This window comes from Ochotona curzoniae, unplaced genomic scaffold (assembly GCF_017591425.1).
Source record: "Ochotona curzoniae isolate NIBS_2020 unplaced genomic scaffold, NIBS_Ocur_1.0 contig_3819, whole genome shotgun sequence".
Lineage (NCBI taxonomy): Eukaryota > Metazoa > Chordata > Mammalia > Lagomorpha > Ochotonidae > Ochotona > Ochotona curzoniae.
Window position 1 is genome coordinate 31,905,360 of NW_024466004.1, and position 16,692 is coordinate 31,922,051.

Below are 16,692 nucleotides of genomic sequence, written 5' to 3' on the forward strand. Positions count from 1 at the left end.
AAGACAGTTAAACAGTTGAATACATCATCGAACAAAGAGGCAAAGAGTCAGGCAGTCTTATTTTCTGGAATTTATAGATATAGGAGCTAACTGTGAAACAATTTCCTTTAATTCACATCATCTTGATCTATAGCATTTAAATTCCACAAACCTTTTACAATGTGCTTCTTCCTTATTTCATGGATTTCTTTTTCTCGTTAAGAATTCCCATAACTTTCTCTACAACTGTTTCTTCCCAGCCTCCTGCTATTCTTAGCTCTTGTTAGTACACCTCTAGAACTGTGATCTGTCTATTTTTTTACTTGTTGACTTTTATGATTAGTGGTATGTTAATCCTGTGATTATAGAAAGGATTGAAATTATTTTTAATTAAGTGCAGTTATGAAAGGAAGGAAGAGGGGGACTCATTAAGGGTGAAGGTGAGGAAGAGAAGCGAGGTTGTTGGCTTAGAATTATATCTTTGAAATACATGAAATCTGTTCTCATTGCATTAACCATTTTTTAATCCAAGAAATAAGGAAAAAGCAATTTGTGAAAGAACTGTGGAGGTTAACTGCTATGGAAGATAGTGAAGAAAGTTGTAAGTATAAAAACATACTATTGATTTTGAAAAAAGCTAAAGACAGAATGTTTTGACGGAGAATATGTTTGATAAAAAAGGAACTGAAGGGCTAAGCATGTTGTAGATTTATAGAACTTTCAGCCCCTATAATTATATTTATGAGCCAATTTAATAATGTAAAGTTTTTCAGCTTATAGATTCAGTTAATCTCTTTGTTTATTTAGACTTAATTTTTTCTGGTTTTATACTTTTTAAGGTAAAATTCTGTGATAGCAATTGTTAAATTCATCTAAAGTATTTTTATTTACATTTAGATGAAATTTTATCTGGACACATATTATGTTTTTGCAGATTACCATGTGAAATTTCTATTGTTTTTTTTTTAATTTTTTTTAAAAGATTACTTTTTTATTTTTGTTAGAAAGGCAAATATACAGAGAGGAGGAGAGACAGAGAGGATGATCTTCTGTCCGATGATTCACTCTCCAAGTGACTGCAATGGCTGGAGTTGTGCCGATCTGAAGCCAGGAACCAGGAACTTTCCTCCAGGTTTCCTATATGGGTGCAGGTCCCAAAGCTTTGGACCATTCTCAGCTGCTTTCCCAGGCCACAAGCAGAGAGCTGGATGGGAAGTGGAACAGCTGGAGTACGAACTGGTGCTCATATGAGATCCTGGCACATGCATGGAGAGGACTTTAGCCACTAGGCTACTGCACCTGGCCCCTTGGGAAATTTCTTAATGCACAGTGACTGAGAGAGAGGGAGAAGCAGAAATTTTTGATCTTCATCTTCTGTTTTACTCTCCAAATATTTGCAATATCCAGGTTTGGGTCAGGCCAAATCCAGGATCCAGGAAATCTGAGTCTTCTGTGGGGGTAGCAGAGGTCCAGGTATGTAAGCCAGCTTCTGCTGCTTTCCCAGGTGCTTCAGGAGGAAGCTCAGATCAGAAAAAGACAGGCCGGATTTGAACTTGTGCTTACTTATGGGGGATGCTTGCCTCACAGGAAGATGCTTAATGTTCCTCACGGGAAGACATCTGTCTGTCTCTCTTTCTTGCTCTCTATGTAAACTATGCCTTTCAATTAAAACTGAATAAATCCTTTAAAAATTACTTTATAATCTGGAGAGAATGTTTATATGACCAAAGAAGTAGTGAGAAAGTATAAGATAAAGATATAAATAAAAGAGTCTCTATGGATAGTTAAAAAATCTAATTATCTCTATTTCAACAAGAAGAAAATGAGAACTTTCCTGTTTTGATGAGAATAAAACAGAATTTAAAAATCAGTCTTGTTTTATCATTACCAGCCTCCCGTCATGCACAGACACTTTGCTAGAAAGTCTTTTACAGACCTCTTAATAATTAAATCTCGGTGATTCCTGATTCTGTCATGTAAAATTTCATTTGACATTAATCTGCTGAACACATCACTGTATAGAATATGCTAAAACTATAACAATAATTAGGGAAATTGTCAGCTGTATCTAATCCAAAAATTACATGTTAGATCCCATCCGCACTTTACTGAAAGTAACTGTCTTCAGAATTCTCGAGATAGCTCCCTGTTCTGGCAGAGCTGGTGCTCTGCTGTACCTGTACCTGATGAATGCAGAGGTCACCATCATGGCACATGTGGACTTCCTGCAACATTCATGCTTGGTTTGATAATCATTGTCTCAGTCATTTTCGAGGTGTTTTCCAGTGTCCTTCAGTTTCTTGCTTTACTTGTAAGGCAAGTATTTATTGCATGATTCATAGGATATTAAAATTTTATATTCTTCCTTGTACTTTACCTTTTGACTTAAAATTATACAATTTTAAGCTAGGTTTTACTTTTCTTCTACTTTCTTCACGCAGAAATTTTACTATTGTAAGTTGATGAGTGCACTACAGAGAGTGTAAATTTGGAGGATGTAGAATCACTCAAATTAGCCAAGAATTGATGCTTGCTCCCAATGAGGAGAGACATGATCTTCAGGTACCTCAGTTCTCCTCCGTTCGTCATAGTGGCATTGGGAATACAGTGATTGCTAAATATGGTTTGATCATACTGGAGAGTTTTTCTGGATACTTACAAACACCATCGTGTCATTTTAATTAGTATAACAAACAGTAAGCACCTGGATAAAGATATGTGTTTGTGTGTTTGTGTGTGTGTGTGTGTGTGCTGTAAATATATTCAAAATATTGTGTATATTCAAAGTACAATTCTTGCATTAGTATCCCACTCCTTTTACACTGTTGTTGAATTTTATTGATGTTTTGGTTTACAGTTGAAGCTGTTTCAGCTTCTGCAGCCTGGGCTTCTCATCACAGTCACCAATGATTGGTGATGGCTTCTGAGGCGTTACTCAAGACTGTTTCGCATTTCATTTACCAAAATTGAATATATCTGCAGTATTCACAGTGTGTTTTTATGTTTGTACACATTTGGAAATGATTAAAATAAGCTAATTAACATATCTATTGCCTTGTATACTGATTTTAATAGAACATTTAAAATCTACCATCAATATTCACACACACAATATTGTATTAATTATGGTCACAATATTATGCCATAGATTTCCAAAGTATTCCAGTTTTTCTAAATGAATCTGTTAGTTAACATCTTCCACTGCTTCTTACCCTAAGAACCAGGATTCTACTCTGCTTCTCCTTGTTTGGCTTTTTGGGATTTCCCAAAAAGGGGAGATATGCAGTCATATTTTTCTGTGTCTGGCTTATTTCACAGAGCATACTGCCCTCTACATTTCTTCTCAATATGACAAATGATAGAATTTTCTTTTTTAAAAAAATAAAGAATTTAAAGTACTCCATAATGCATACAAACTGCAATTTTTTAATAGGTTTGATCATATAACTCTAATTGGTTTTATTCATATGTATATGTATGTATACCAATGAAAGTTTTATTTTTATTGATTTTTATAAATTTATTTATTTTATTATTACCTGGTGCAGTTCCATAGACTCCAGGATTTCCTTTTCACCCTTCTGAAATCCGCACCCCCATGCTATGTCATTACAATGGTATAGTCCTTAACAATCAATCAGTCCCAAGACCGTCATTCTACTATTTCAGTATGTCCTGACATTGCTGGCACAGACGATGGAGACAGCCTGCACCTATTGTCAAGATACATTCAACAGTTTCATTGGGAGTCGATCTTTGATTTGAAGTGGAGATACATACTGCATTGCATCTTCACATCTGTATGTGACTTATTTTACTGAGCATAATGGTTTCTAGTTAGGATAATATGGTTGCAAATGGTAAAGTTTCATTCTTTTTAATGGCTGAATAGTATTCCATGGAGTAAATGTACCAAGGTTTCTTTAACCATTCCACTTTGGACAGGCATCTAGACTGTTTCCATATCTTTGCTATTGTAGATTGTGCTGTTGTAAATATAGGATTACAGATCCATTTTTCATATGCAGATTTCATTTCCTTTGGATATATTCCTGTAATTGTAATAGTTGGGTCATACGGCAGATCAGCTTTCAGTTTTATTGGTGTTCTCCATACCAACTTCTAAAGTGGTTGTATTAGCGTGCACTCCCACCAAAAGTGAAGGAGGGTACCTTTCTCACCCAATCCATACCAGCAGGTGTTGTTAGGAAAGGTTAGATTGTAGGAGAATCTCACTGGAGTTAGGTGGAACCTCAGTGTGGTTTTCATTTGTATCTCCCTGACAGATTCAGAACCTGAATGTTTTTTTCATGTCTGTTAGCCATTTGAATCTGTTCTTTTGAAAAATGTCTGCTCATTTTCTTTTCCATTTCTTCACAGGGTTCTTTGTTTTGCAGTTGTTGAGTTTCTGAATCTCCTTGTAAGTTCTGGATATTAGTACCTTATTGCTTGTGTAGTTCGCAAAGATCTTCTCCCTTTCCATTTGTTGTTCACCTCTTGTGCTCTACTGAAGCTTTTTAGTTTGATGTAGTCCCATTTGTTTATTTTGGCTTTGACTGCCTATTTGTTTGTTTATTTTGGCTTGTGGTGACTTTTCTAAATCTTTCCTTTGAGGGTTTTTTGAGGAATGGCTCTTAGTATTTGACCTAATGGTTAAATTAATTTGCATTCCCACCAACAGTGTGCAAGACAGATTACTTTTCTTCAATTCTTGCCAACACTTATCATTGTTTGTCTTTATTTTCTTTGCAATTGAGGAGCAAAGAGAGACCAGTGGTAGAAGGCTCCCATCAGTTGGTTCACTACTCAAATGCAGGCAATAATCCACAGCTGAGGCCAAAGCCAAGAGCCAGCATTTCAGTCCAGGTCTCCCAAGTGTCTTGGATAGTAAGAACCCAAGTCACTTGAACTCCTATCTCTGTCTCCTAGGATTCACAAGAACCAGAATCTAGCATTCGGAGTTGAGTTTACAGTCAAACTCAAACAGTCTCCCAATAAGGTATGTGAACATTTTAATTCAAATGTTAGCCATTTTTGTCTTTTTGATGATAAACGTAACAGGTATGAAACAATAGTTCATGGCAATTTTAATTTTAATTTTCCTGGTGATTAGTGTTGTTGAGCATTTTTTTATACCTGTGTTTTTTTTTTTTTTGAGAAATGTCCATTCTCCTATTTTGCCCATTAAAAAAATATTTATTTGCAAGTCGGACTGATGTAGAGACAGAGAGAAAGAAAGAGTGGGGAGAGGGATATATATGTCATCCACTGCTTTACCCCCCAGATCATTCACATCTGGGCAAGGCCAAAGCCTGGAACCTTAGTGCTCATGCAGATCCCCCCTGTGGATTGCAAGGGTTCAAATCCTTGTGCCATTATCTGCTGCTCTTCAAAGCACATTGGAAAGGAACTGGAGTAGAAGCAGAATAGCTAGAACTTGACGTGATGTTCTGATGTGAGATGCTGTCATTGTCCATAGCTGCTTCACCCAATGCACCACAGTGCCATCTCAATTTTTATGCATTTTAAATTGAGTTCTTTTCTTGCTATTGAATTTTTTTGGTTTCTTTATGTATTTTGAATGTCAGTCTGTTATCAGATGTATGATTTGAAACAATTTTGTAGTGTTGTAGGCCTTGACTCTGTTAAATGTTTGCTTTGCTTTACAGAAGTTTTTGAAAGTCAGGTATAATTCTATTTGTCTATTGTTACTTATGTTGCCAGTGCTTTGGGGATCACAGCCAAAATATCCTTGCCAGGATCAATGTCAAGAATTTCTTCTCTCATGTTTTCTTATTTTTCTTGCATAGATTCATTTATCACATTTAAGCCAATACTCTCTTTTGGGGTAATTTTTTTTACATGGGATTAGGGAAAATATCATAAAGAGAATATTTCTGTAGAGTAATACAACTCTTTTTTGCTGTCATATGATGTTGATTGTTAAAATATGGGAACTACAGAAATGTATAAGCAGTGCTTCATTCCTCAGCTCTTGCTCAGTAGGTGTTGTTAGTAAGTCCTTCTCTCCCTTCCTGTTTCTCTCCTCTTTCTTTTTGTTGTCTCCCTCTTCTTTCCTCATCTCTCATCTCTAAGTATCTGAGTAAATAGTGTCCATATGTTCATGTTGTTTTTTAAATTTATAATTTTACTACATTTGCAGTTTGTTTGTCTTTGCATTTGATAAAAGTGGGAAGAATTTTCTGTTGATTTCACTATTTTCTATTCAATTCTGTGATGTCACAACTGAATCTCAATTATTATATTTTCAATGTGGTGACAGGTTTTGTCTGTTGGTATTTGTAAACAATTTCATAAAGCTTTTTAAAGAGTGTATTATATAGGCCTGTGATAATTCTTGAAGATAAAATGTTAGAACTTCTATTTGGGGAGAAGAGAAAGCAGATGTTTTGAGGATGTTTAATTCATATAAAGAAAATATTTTCAAGAGTGATTATTTGATTTAAACATTTGCAGATGTATTATAGGAATGATCTGGGACTCTTTGAGCATAGAATATTTATAAGTTTTATGAGAGATGACCTGTAGAATCTGAGATTGCATTTTAAAATCATTTTAACAGTTTAGAGAATTTTCTAGCTAATAGAAAATCAAGGTTCAGCTCGGTTAAATGAAAGCTGAAGAAGTACAGTAGAACAAATTTTTTCCTATAGCCTTGCACCATGTCTTTCTCTGGTAAAAATACTCTCAAATGCAAAGAAAGTGAAATGCTGCTTGAACTGGTCCTTGAAAAAGACTGTTACATTTTATATTTTAAGTGATTACTAATTTAGACACTAAATACCTTCTTGGGGAAACATTAAGTCCACACTTTAATTATTTACTATAATGACTTGAACATAAAATGAATTTAGAAAAGCTTTCTGAAAATTATTACTGATTTTCTTGTTAATTAAACAGTCTAGGAAGCTGGGTGTTTTCTGGTAATAATAACTGCTCCTCTGATTTTCCAATATAAACTGGGTGTTGAACAATCTAGTTGAATTCTGACACTGACTACCTGGAGAAAGCAACATATTCCACAGGTTAAAAGGCTCAGTTTCACTAGATCATCCTTACTTCTGATGGCAGTTGCAGGTGTGGGGTCCCCAGTGAACTCAATCTTTAATCTCTCTCCCTGTCCCAAGGCTTAGGAATTGAGACTGAAAACCGTACTCTTTTGATTATGGTTTGGTTATTCTAGGAGCGGGTATCCATCCTGAAACTGTCTATGGGATTTGCTGAAAGCATGCTTGTGTGAACAAAAGAATTTCCTACCACTCATGAAATTCCAAGGGATTTAGGAGCTTTATGTCAGGAACTTAGAATAAAACTCATATATATTTTTATTATGACAGAAGCCTGGGTTTTCCTTCATGTAATTTTAGTGAGAATAGTCAGTTTTATCTTATTAATAGCAATTTGTGGAGAGAAATGCAACCTTAAAATTTAAAAAGGTTTATATTTTGTGATATGTGTATTAGGCGTATGTGTGTGTGTGTGGTCGTGTGCACACACACACACAAAGAAGTGGTTTAAAAATTGTGTTCTGTTTTGTTGTAGGTTGTGGTTCTCTGTATTTTGACTGTGGCTTATACCTTGTAGGCCATGGGAGCAGCATATCTATTAACAATTGTTTCTTCTCATTTGTGGTGCAATTCTGACATCCAAATGAGTGGCCCTGAGATAGTTATTAGAATCCGGTAGGATTTTGCAATTTGACTTTCCCTGATAGCTGGTTTTCAGCCAGATTGTAAGACTACTAACAATAACATACAATGACTTGAAAAACAGGGAACATTTAATTAATTTGATGACATCAGTTAATTAAATATCTCTGCAGAGGTCAGGGAATTTGCTGTATTTTCACTATCCAAATTACCTTGTCCTCTTGAACTACTAAACTGTAATTGAATCTGAGAATCTTTTTTGTCTGGAACATCTCTAAATAACTTATTGCCTTTGTCCTTTTCTCTTTGGATCACCAGCTTCCTTTTTTGAGGGAGGGTCATCCTTTGTCTGAGCCCTGCATACAATCCTCTTCTCTGAGAGTAACCAGTGTCAGAGTTTGCTGCTCCCGTTGTTGACACGACAGATGGAGGATGAACCAGCAAGCCAAAATAAATGGAGCTGTAATTTTAATTAGTTTGTCTATCTTACAGTATCTAGTACATGGTGTTTGCAACAGCTGGGGAAGGTTAAAAATATAGCAGCTGTACTGTTGTACTTTGATTTTGGAAGTGCCTTTTCTTTATACATTTGTAAAATTATGATTTGATGTATCATTTTAGAAAATCAGAAAATACATAAAAATCAAAGTAAGAAGCTAAAATAGCTAATAATTTTGTGCTTAGAGATAAATCCTACTTTTTTTTTTTTTACCTTTCTAGCCTTTATGTAATTAGGATTCTACTACTGTTGTACATATGAGTGTACTTGAAAAGGTAAATGGAAAATGGAATTAGAGGAAATTTATTTTGGTGCCCTCCACACAAAATTCTGAAAGCTGGTAGAAGGGTGTTGTAATGCAATGGATTAAGCCACTGCTCACTGAGTTATGATCCAGTTTCCTGCTAATGATCACCCTTGGAGGCAGCAGATGATTTCCCAAGTACATAGAACCCTTTAGTCCATGTGGGAAAAGCAGGTGAAGTTCTTGGCTCCTAACTTTGGACTTAGTCAGTTCTAGCTTCTCGGGCCTTTGAGAAGTAGGCTAATGGGTGAAAGGTCCCTCTCTCTTTTTCTTTCTGTCATTCTGCTTTTTGAAAAATTTCATGTCCTCATTTGTCTACTCAACATTTCATGAAAATTTCCCAATGAACATAAAATTTAATGATTAGATGATTTTTGTAGTCATAATATATAATTTATTATAAAATAGTGCAGCAAACAGTTGTGCACTCTTTTTTGTGTTCATCATTGCTTATAATGAAGTGGTTATACTACCTACTATATACTTTCTGTGCTAAATTATTGGATATCAGATAGGTACACACTTGCAAATGGGAATCAATCAGAAGGTTTTATGTGTTAGTGTATTTGTACTTTGTGGGGTGCATACACCGGGCTGTGACAGCTGTGATAAAGTAAGGACTGTAATAACAGCAGGCTGGGGAGGAGGGTGCAGAACCCATGAGCAAAGTTATGACTGTGAACAAGTTCAAGCTGTGAGTATCTGAGTGTTATCTAACCATGATGGAAGAATAGGCTTGAGAAAGGGGAGGAAATAAAGTTTGGAATAAAGGGTGTTAGTTAGTGTGGCAACCAAAGATTCTGAATTTTCTGGGCCACTGAACTTTAAGCTATTTTTTATTTTTTTTTTATTATTTATTGCATTTTATGTGCACAGCTCCTGTGATAATCCAGCAAAGCATTGCAGCGGCTGTAGGGGCTTCAGGAGGGATGATGCTGTTAAACCAATGAAGTGATCTGTCATATTGTCCTTGTAACTACATTCAGATTGTGAGATTGCAGTAATAAAAGTGTTCTTATAGTGGCAGTTGGAAGTCATTGAAAGCATAGAATCATAGCTGAGTCACAATTTAATTAATATAAATATTTTAAAATATTGTTTCCTGCACAGGCTGGGGGCTGGTAGAAGCAGGCATAGGAAATAAAACATTTAAGATTTAGTAGAATGAATTGGAAAAGAGAAGGTATTCAGATTGAAATGGATGATTTAATTTTGTGGTTCTGTTTATTTTGTGGACTCTTTTCAAAATATAAAACCTAGATATGCTGAATCAGAATTCTGCCAGGATGGGACTTGAAATATGTAGGAAGTTATTTTAAAAAGTTAGTGGGAAGTGGAATTAAAAAGATGTATTCATTTTGGTGTAAAATGTTATTGAGATCTATTTATGTGAATGCCTATTTACGAAGTTCTCTCAGAGAATCTGATGTGTGTGTCTGATAAGAAACGACAAAATGAATTAATGTGTGGTTTTCCCACCCTAAGAGGTTGTCAGGTTGTCTAAGCTTACTATTTTGAATCTTAAAATACTTAATATGCATTTTTCTTTGGCTCACTTTTTTTTACACTGTTTTCAATTCCTGAGAATTCTTTTTTTATTCCTTGATACCAAATTATATTATAAATGAACTAATTAGTGTTGCTCTACAAAATCAAGTTTGAACACATGAAATGCACTTTGAAGGCTAAGAGGAATTTTTGTAACTTTTTTTCTTACTAAATAGACACAGAAAAGCCACGATGGATGTGCAGGCATGGTATTTAAGAACCTCAAAGTTGGCTCTGGCCTTGGCAATTATTCGTTCGAAACCAGCAGACAAAACCAGCAAAGAATATGCAGAGCACCTTGCAATGTTGGTGTCTGAGAAGGAATCAACATGGAAATCAAAAATTGAAGTCTTAGAAGCTGAAGTTCTAGAATTACGCCAAAAACTTCTTCTAAGCAAAATTTGTTTAAGATCATGTAATGGTGGTGAGTATGTGAAACTGTCTTTGATATTGATCAATCTGTGTGTTTTTTTTTGCCAAAGTTATCTCAAAATGTATTACCAAAAATGTACAATTGTTTGGTTTCCTTGAAAATTAAAATTCTTGCTATATGATTTTTTTCTAAATCCTTAAATGTATGCTATTTTCTAATGATTAGGTCTGGTTTAGACTTTGAAATGAAACTAGAGAATAAAAGTAAACTAGATTTGAAGAAAACAGTGTTTTAAGCTTGTGGATGACTTCATTTTAAATTGTTATTCACCTTTATCATTGTACTATGTGTTTTATTTTTCTTTTTATTAAATAATTTGTCTAGTTGTCATGTACCAGCTGTGGGCCAAGATTTTAGTGGCTGGTAAAGATCCCATAAGAGTTAAAACAGATGCTGTCATGGCCATTAAGTACCTGGAATCATAGCAGGGTAATGAGTTATAAGTGATTAACCAAACTATGATAAATGTTGTATTTGAGAAATTCCTTTGGTTTGGGCATTAAAGGTCTATCCGCTTATTAAGGACGTGTAGTAAAGCATTCATCAGGAGGCACTGTTGTGCACAAAGGCACATTCTATTTGGAACACTGCCAGCATAACATTTCAAAGTGACCAGAATTCTTCTAAAGGAGAGCTGTAATGGGATTGGGAAAAAGGAAGAAATTTAGGTTTGGGATCGTCTATGGAAGAGCCTTAAATGTCTTCCTATGGAATATTTTTCTGTCTTAATAGATTGAGCTTCTTTACAATTATGTTCTCCAATAGGATCCTTGAAAGCATTGTGAATAATTGTACTAGAACAACAGGGACCATCCAGGACTCAGTTAAGCACTCTGGAACATGTGTTCACTGTGTTCTTCAGTACTCAGTGGACATTTCTGAAGGAGAAGACTGACATTGTGATTTGGAACCCTAAGTCTGGCAGTTCTATATAACTGAAATCATGTGACTCGTTTGTATAAAACTCTTCCTTGGCTGCTAATTTTGCTTCTTATTAGATTCAGACTTCTCATAGTAGCTCAAAGTGCTGCACCTGATGTCATCTCTACTCATCACTGAATTGTATCGCATTCACCATCCCTAAGATAAATGAGATGCTAACCACCATGGCTTCCTTTCAGCTCTTGAAGGATCTCTCTTACCATGGATCTCTGATGTGCTCTTTTTGATTCTCGTTGATGGTAGTGTTCTGACCCCTTAAATATAGGTTGTATCCTAAATGAGAATCGCATCAGTGAGGCCTTCCTTGACTATCCCACATATATGTCATCTTCCACTAGTTATTCCTGATAGTTATTTCTGTAGTGGATAGTACATTTATTTACATATTGACATTGTTGCTGTGACATCTCTTGAACTAGAAATAGACAGAGGAAGTATTTTTGGAATTCAGCAGGTTTTTGCTCCAAGCTGAACTGAAAGCTTGGCATGTACAAGGTATCCAGGAACATTTGTCAAATGGAAGTGTTATGAGAAGATTTTGTGGCTTTAGCAATGCTTATGGAGAGACCTGCTTTAAGACATAAATTCAAAGCCCATATGAAGCATTATGTGTTGAATTACATCTATGATAGAACTAAAATGAGAGACAATTTTGAGTCATTTCATAGACACTGTGGATGCTTGTGAATAGTTTCAGAAAGTGATTATGAGAAATATGAGTATTTAAGATGACTGAGGGTTACAGATTTGCTTATTAAGTGAATTGCTATAATTTGAAGACAATGAATATAGATGAAAACTTTAAAGGAAGAATTTTCCTGATTGTAGGCTAATCTCTGGATTATACAACAATGGCACCAATGTGATAAATGAAAGATTTATAACCATAAGTTAAGTTGTGGCAGAATTGAACTGTAAGATGTGGGGATGAGAAGTTTGTATATTCCACAATTTTAGAGGTGGGCAGATGAAGTGGAGGTATTACCACATTGGGGCTATCAGTATAGTGCATACACATGCATGCATGTAATAGAGGGCTCACTGACTTCTAAGCATGATTAGGAAAAATCAATTATTTTAAACCCAGCTATTACTAAAATCTGGTTTTACATGAGTAAAATTGGAGTCGCATAATTTGTAGCTGTATTTCAGTCTTTCAAGAATTCTTGGTAATGGTCACTTTGGTGTACTTAGTGTTTTTTTAGTATCCCTGGAAAAGCAACAGGTTCAACTTTGTTCACTTTTTCCCCCTCCACAGTTGTACTGTTAATATAATTGTGCAAATGTAAAAAATTACAGTAACCAAAAACTATGGCTATGATAAACCCCGTGATATTAAAAGTGCTGTTTGCCTTTAGGTGATTATTTGTGATGCTGATTTTATATACATATGAGAGTGACAAACAGCGCATGAGTGATAACTTGTTTTTACACTGAATACTTTTATTTACAATGCTCATAACCAAGATTTTAAAAAAATCTAACAATTAAAATAAATTTTGCTCATGTCTGGAGTTGCAGGTAAATTGTTTCAGCACAGATGTTTGCGAGTTACCTGGTTCTCCATTAAATTTAATTCCAAAAGTTAGGAATAAATGGGTAGACTCAGATAAATGAGATAACTGTCAAGCAGGAAAAAAATGTGACAACAGTTGTTAAAAGAAGAACAAAACAGCCATATTTGGAGATTTAATTTAAATATTTTTCAAACCTTGCTCTAATGAATTCCATACTTAGAAAATCAAAATATATTATAAATGTATCTGTATTATTAACCTTTTCTTACTGGAATTTTTTGGGTTTCTTTACATGTGTAGCTATTCTTGAGTGCTCAGAGACAGCAGATCCTCAATAAATGTTGAATTGAATGCTTCTTGACAGATTGAGAGGCTGGGGAACTTAATTTACAGCATCAGCTATCCATTGAAGCAATGGAGAAACCCAGAATTAAATGAAGCAGAAGTGAAATGGCAAAGTAAACAAATAAGGAACCATGATAAGGTTTATACAGCATTTTAGGAGCTCAGCTATTTCTTTACACTGATTTATTTTGTCTATAGCTTCTTAAAGTGGAATGAACCTTTTTATTGTATTTTTCAAGAAATTATATAGAAAAAGGACAAATAGAATGTGATTTTAGAATTACAGCATATTCTTATCCAAAGTAACTGGTCATTACTGGTGAAAGGAAGCCAAGGAAGAAGAGAGAAATGTTGAAAGAAAGAGGGTAGGGAATTGGCAGGGCAGGAGTGTCCAGATATTCAGCCACACATTTCAAAAAAAAAATTTTGATTACAGGTGATAGCACAGTTAATTGTCTTAGTAGGCAACCCCTTTTCTTATTATATAAACATTCAGGGTATTTTCTGGAGGGTGGGGTTGGGGCAGAAATTTTCTCATTCATGGGGGAAGGGTTAATTTGTAGTAAACAACCCTGTTTTTCCAGCATTAATCTAGGGTTAGATAGGGTCCAAATTATGGCCATTAAAGGTGAAAGTCAGTACTGGATATTTAAAAATATATTGTTTCTTATTTAGATGATGAGATGAAGGCCTATGGAAGAGAATATCTTTAAATCTATTTTACCTGTATCCTTTATTTTGTAAAACAAGACACTGCCACCTGAAGATTGATGCTTAGGACATTAATGACTATTTTGCACCAAAGAAACAATGTTGAATTTTCAATACCATTATGTAAGATAATACAATAGAAGAATGAGAAGATCTTTGGTCCTTGATGATATTGTTAAGTCTCCAGAGCAACTCTAGGATTAAAGAGCTGTAGTGGCTGAAGGCAGATGTCAGGAACTACCTCTGGGTTTTCCATGTGTGTGGCCAGGGCCCAAACATTGCAATCGTCTCTTGCTGTATTTCAAGGCACCTTTGTAGGGAGTTGGGGTGGAAGTAGAGCAGTCAGGATTTGTGCTGGTTTTACAGGTTGCCACCTATTGCACCACAATGTTGGCTTTCCAAGCCATATCTTAACATCCCTTTGTTCCTCTTCTCTGAGTGTGTTTTCCTAACTCTCATGGCAGAGGAAGGAGGAAGGGCCATTAGTGGGTTGGAATGCTACTCTTTCCCTGGACTTTCCATGTTTTAAAGCGAAGAAAAATAAAAATAAATTATTTAATGTAAAATTGCTTCCTCTTAAAGATGACTAGTAGTGTTGAAAAGGATTTAGTTTAGGTCTGAGTAGATGGGTAAAGGCGACTTTAAGTCATAGAGATTGTTAGGAAGACATTAATGGAAGCATAGCATGGGACTTTCATAAGCAGAGTGAGAATTACAATTTTGTGTGTGTTTGTAGAGGTAGAAAGAGAACAGGCAGGCAATAATGGGAATCTGAGCAGTTACTCTTGTACTTACACAATAACTTGGCATTCCCTGGAGGTAAATAGATGGATGAAATGCCTGGCATGTGATTTTTCTCTCTATAATTCTGAGTACTCAATGTTTTCCTACATGATAGAAAAGCCATTAGTTGAATAATCATCGTGTAAAGAAGATAAGAGGAAAATCAATCCAAAAAATTCTCTGATTTACATGGTAATTTAGTACATATCCATTGAGCATACAATGTTCCCAGTGCACAGTGAGATATGTTGAAACCTGGTTCTTAGATTGGGCCCAGGGAGGAACCAACCCAATAAATGGCTTTGGGAGTTTTTTTTAACCTTTGAACTGACATTGTTTAGGTCTTCCCCTGTTCTCCTTTCCTATTTGTATCCTGAAGATGGATCCATGATGTACTATTGCTCTCCAGGATGCTATCTCATCTTGTGTAAGTTTACGTTCATGAAGGTAATGGTTTTAGCTTGACGAATGGTGACACAGGAATAGAATAGAGGCTGGGTATCATAGCAGCCTGTGTCTACTTCACCAGGCTCTTTAGCCCCCTGACTACCATTTTTTTTGGTGGGTCCAGTCAGCCTCATTCCCACCTTTCTGTTCTCACTCTTATTTTGCAGATATATTGAGGAAGCATTGCAAATAACTGCCTCATAGTCATACTGTGGAGCTCAGCATTTAAAAAAGTTATAGCATTTCTTATTTTATAGATGCTAAAAAAGCATTGAAAAATTAATGCATAAGCATTTCTGTCTCAGTTTTCATATAAGCTCTTGTAACATGAATTGTCAAAAATAATAGCAATGGAAATTTGCTTAAGATTGTGTTTGATTTAAAACATATGCATAATGTACATAACCGTTGGAAAGCGTATACTCAGGAGAGATTCTAATGTTTTAAATAAGTTTAAATTTAAATAAATTTATAATTATATCATATGTAATATATTGCATAAAATAGTATTAATCTGATTAATACTAGTCTCCATCAAAAGAATTTAAAGGTTAAAAATTTCATAATATCAAATGGCTTTAATGTTTACAATGTAGTAATTTTAAATGTAAATGCCTTGATTATCATAACAAGAGGTGTCTATGCAATCTGCTGGTTTCCTAATAGAAACCACCTTCCCTCCCAGATCAGTTCTCCTGTGGCTTTGCTTCTCAGCATATGATATAACCGTCTTCTTTGTCTAACCTGTGTTCTAGGAAGATTGTTTGAAATTGCAAGTAATCCTTAAAGCTAGATGAATTTTACTTTCTGTGAATCTATGGGATCTCTCCACTTTTTTTTTTTTCCATTCCCAATGCCAGTTCCTTGATTTTGTCTAATTTAATCTATATTTGGCTGCACAACTATAGTGATAGCCTTGTCAATTTCCACTCCAGATTGTAGCCCAATATGAAAACTTAGCATTTACTTTAAGATAAAATTGAAAAGCATAAGCATGATTACATGCTATTGGTGCTGCCTTATTTGTGTAACCCAATTTCTACACAAACATGTCCTTTGCCTTCTGTGCCATGCACCACTAGACTTCCTTTAGGTACTCACACGACTGTGTTTACAGTCGGTTACAGGTTTTGCACATAGTGTTCCCTCAACCTCTGTGGTTGTGTGCTGTTCTTTTTGCTGATGTAGTTACAATCTCACTTTCGCCTTCACTGACTACTTCTAGAGATAGGATCATATTTTCCGCCTGTGAATCCATATAAATTATATAGTTTTCACAGCATATGTGAATCAATTGTTTAAGCAGTCTCTTTTCTTCATTGGACCCAAGGTTTAGTACTTGTAATGATTACATTCTTTTTTTTCTTTAAAAAAGATTAATCTTATTTTCATTGGAAAGTCAGATCTTCAGAGAAAAGGAAAGACAGAGAGAATAATCTTCCATCTGCTAGTTCACTCTGCAGATGTTTACAATTGCCAGAGCTGAGCTCATTCAAAGCCAGGAGTTTCTTCCT

At 35.2% G+C, this 16,692-nt stretch overlaps 1 protein-coding gene across 1 annotated transcript in view; it reads left to right on the plus strand.

Annotated features, from left to right (window-relative positions):
- The first annotated feature begins 10,192 nt into the window (after positions 1-10,192).
- Positions 10,193-16,692, plus strand: part of MEI4 (meiotic double-stranded break formation protein 4) — a 112,610-nt gene continuing 106,110 nt past the window's right edge. The window contains exon 1 of the mRNA XM_040983160.1: positions 10,193-10,424. Coding sequence (XP_040839094.1) covers positions 10,193-10,424 — 232 coding nt within the window. The remainder of the gene's footprint in view (positions 10,425-16,692) is intronic.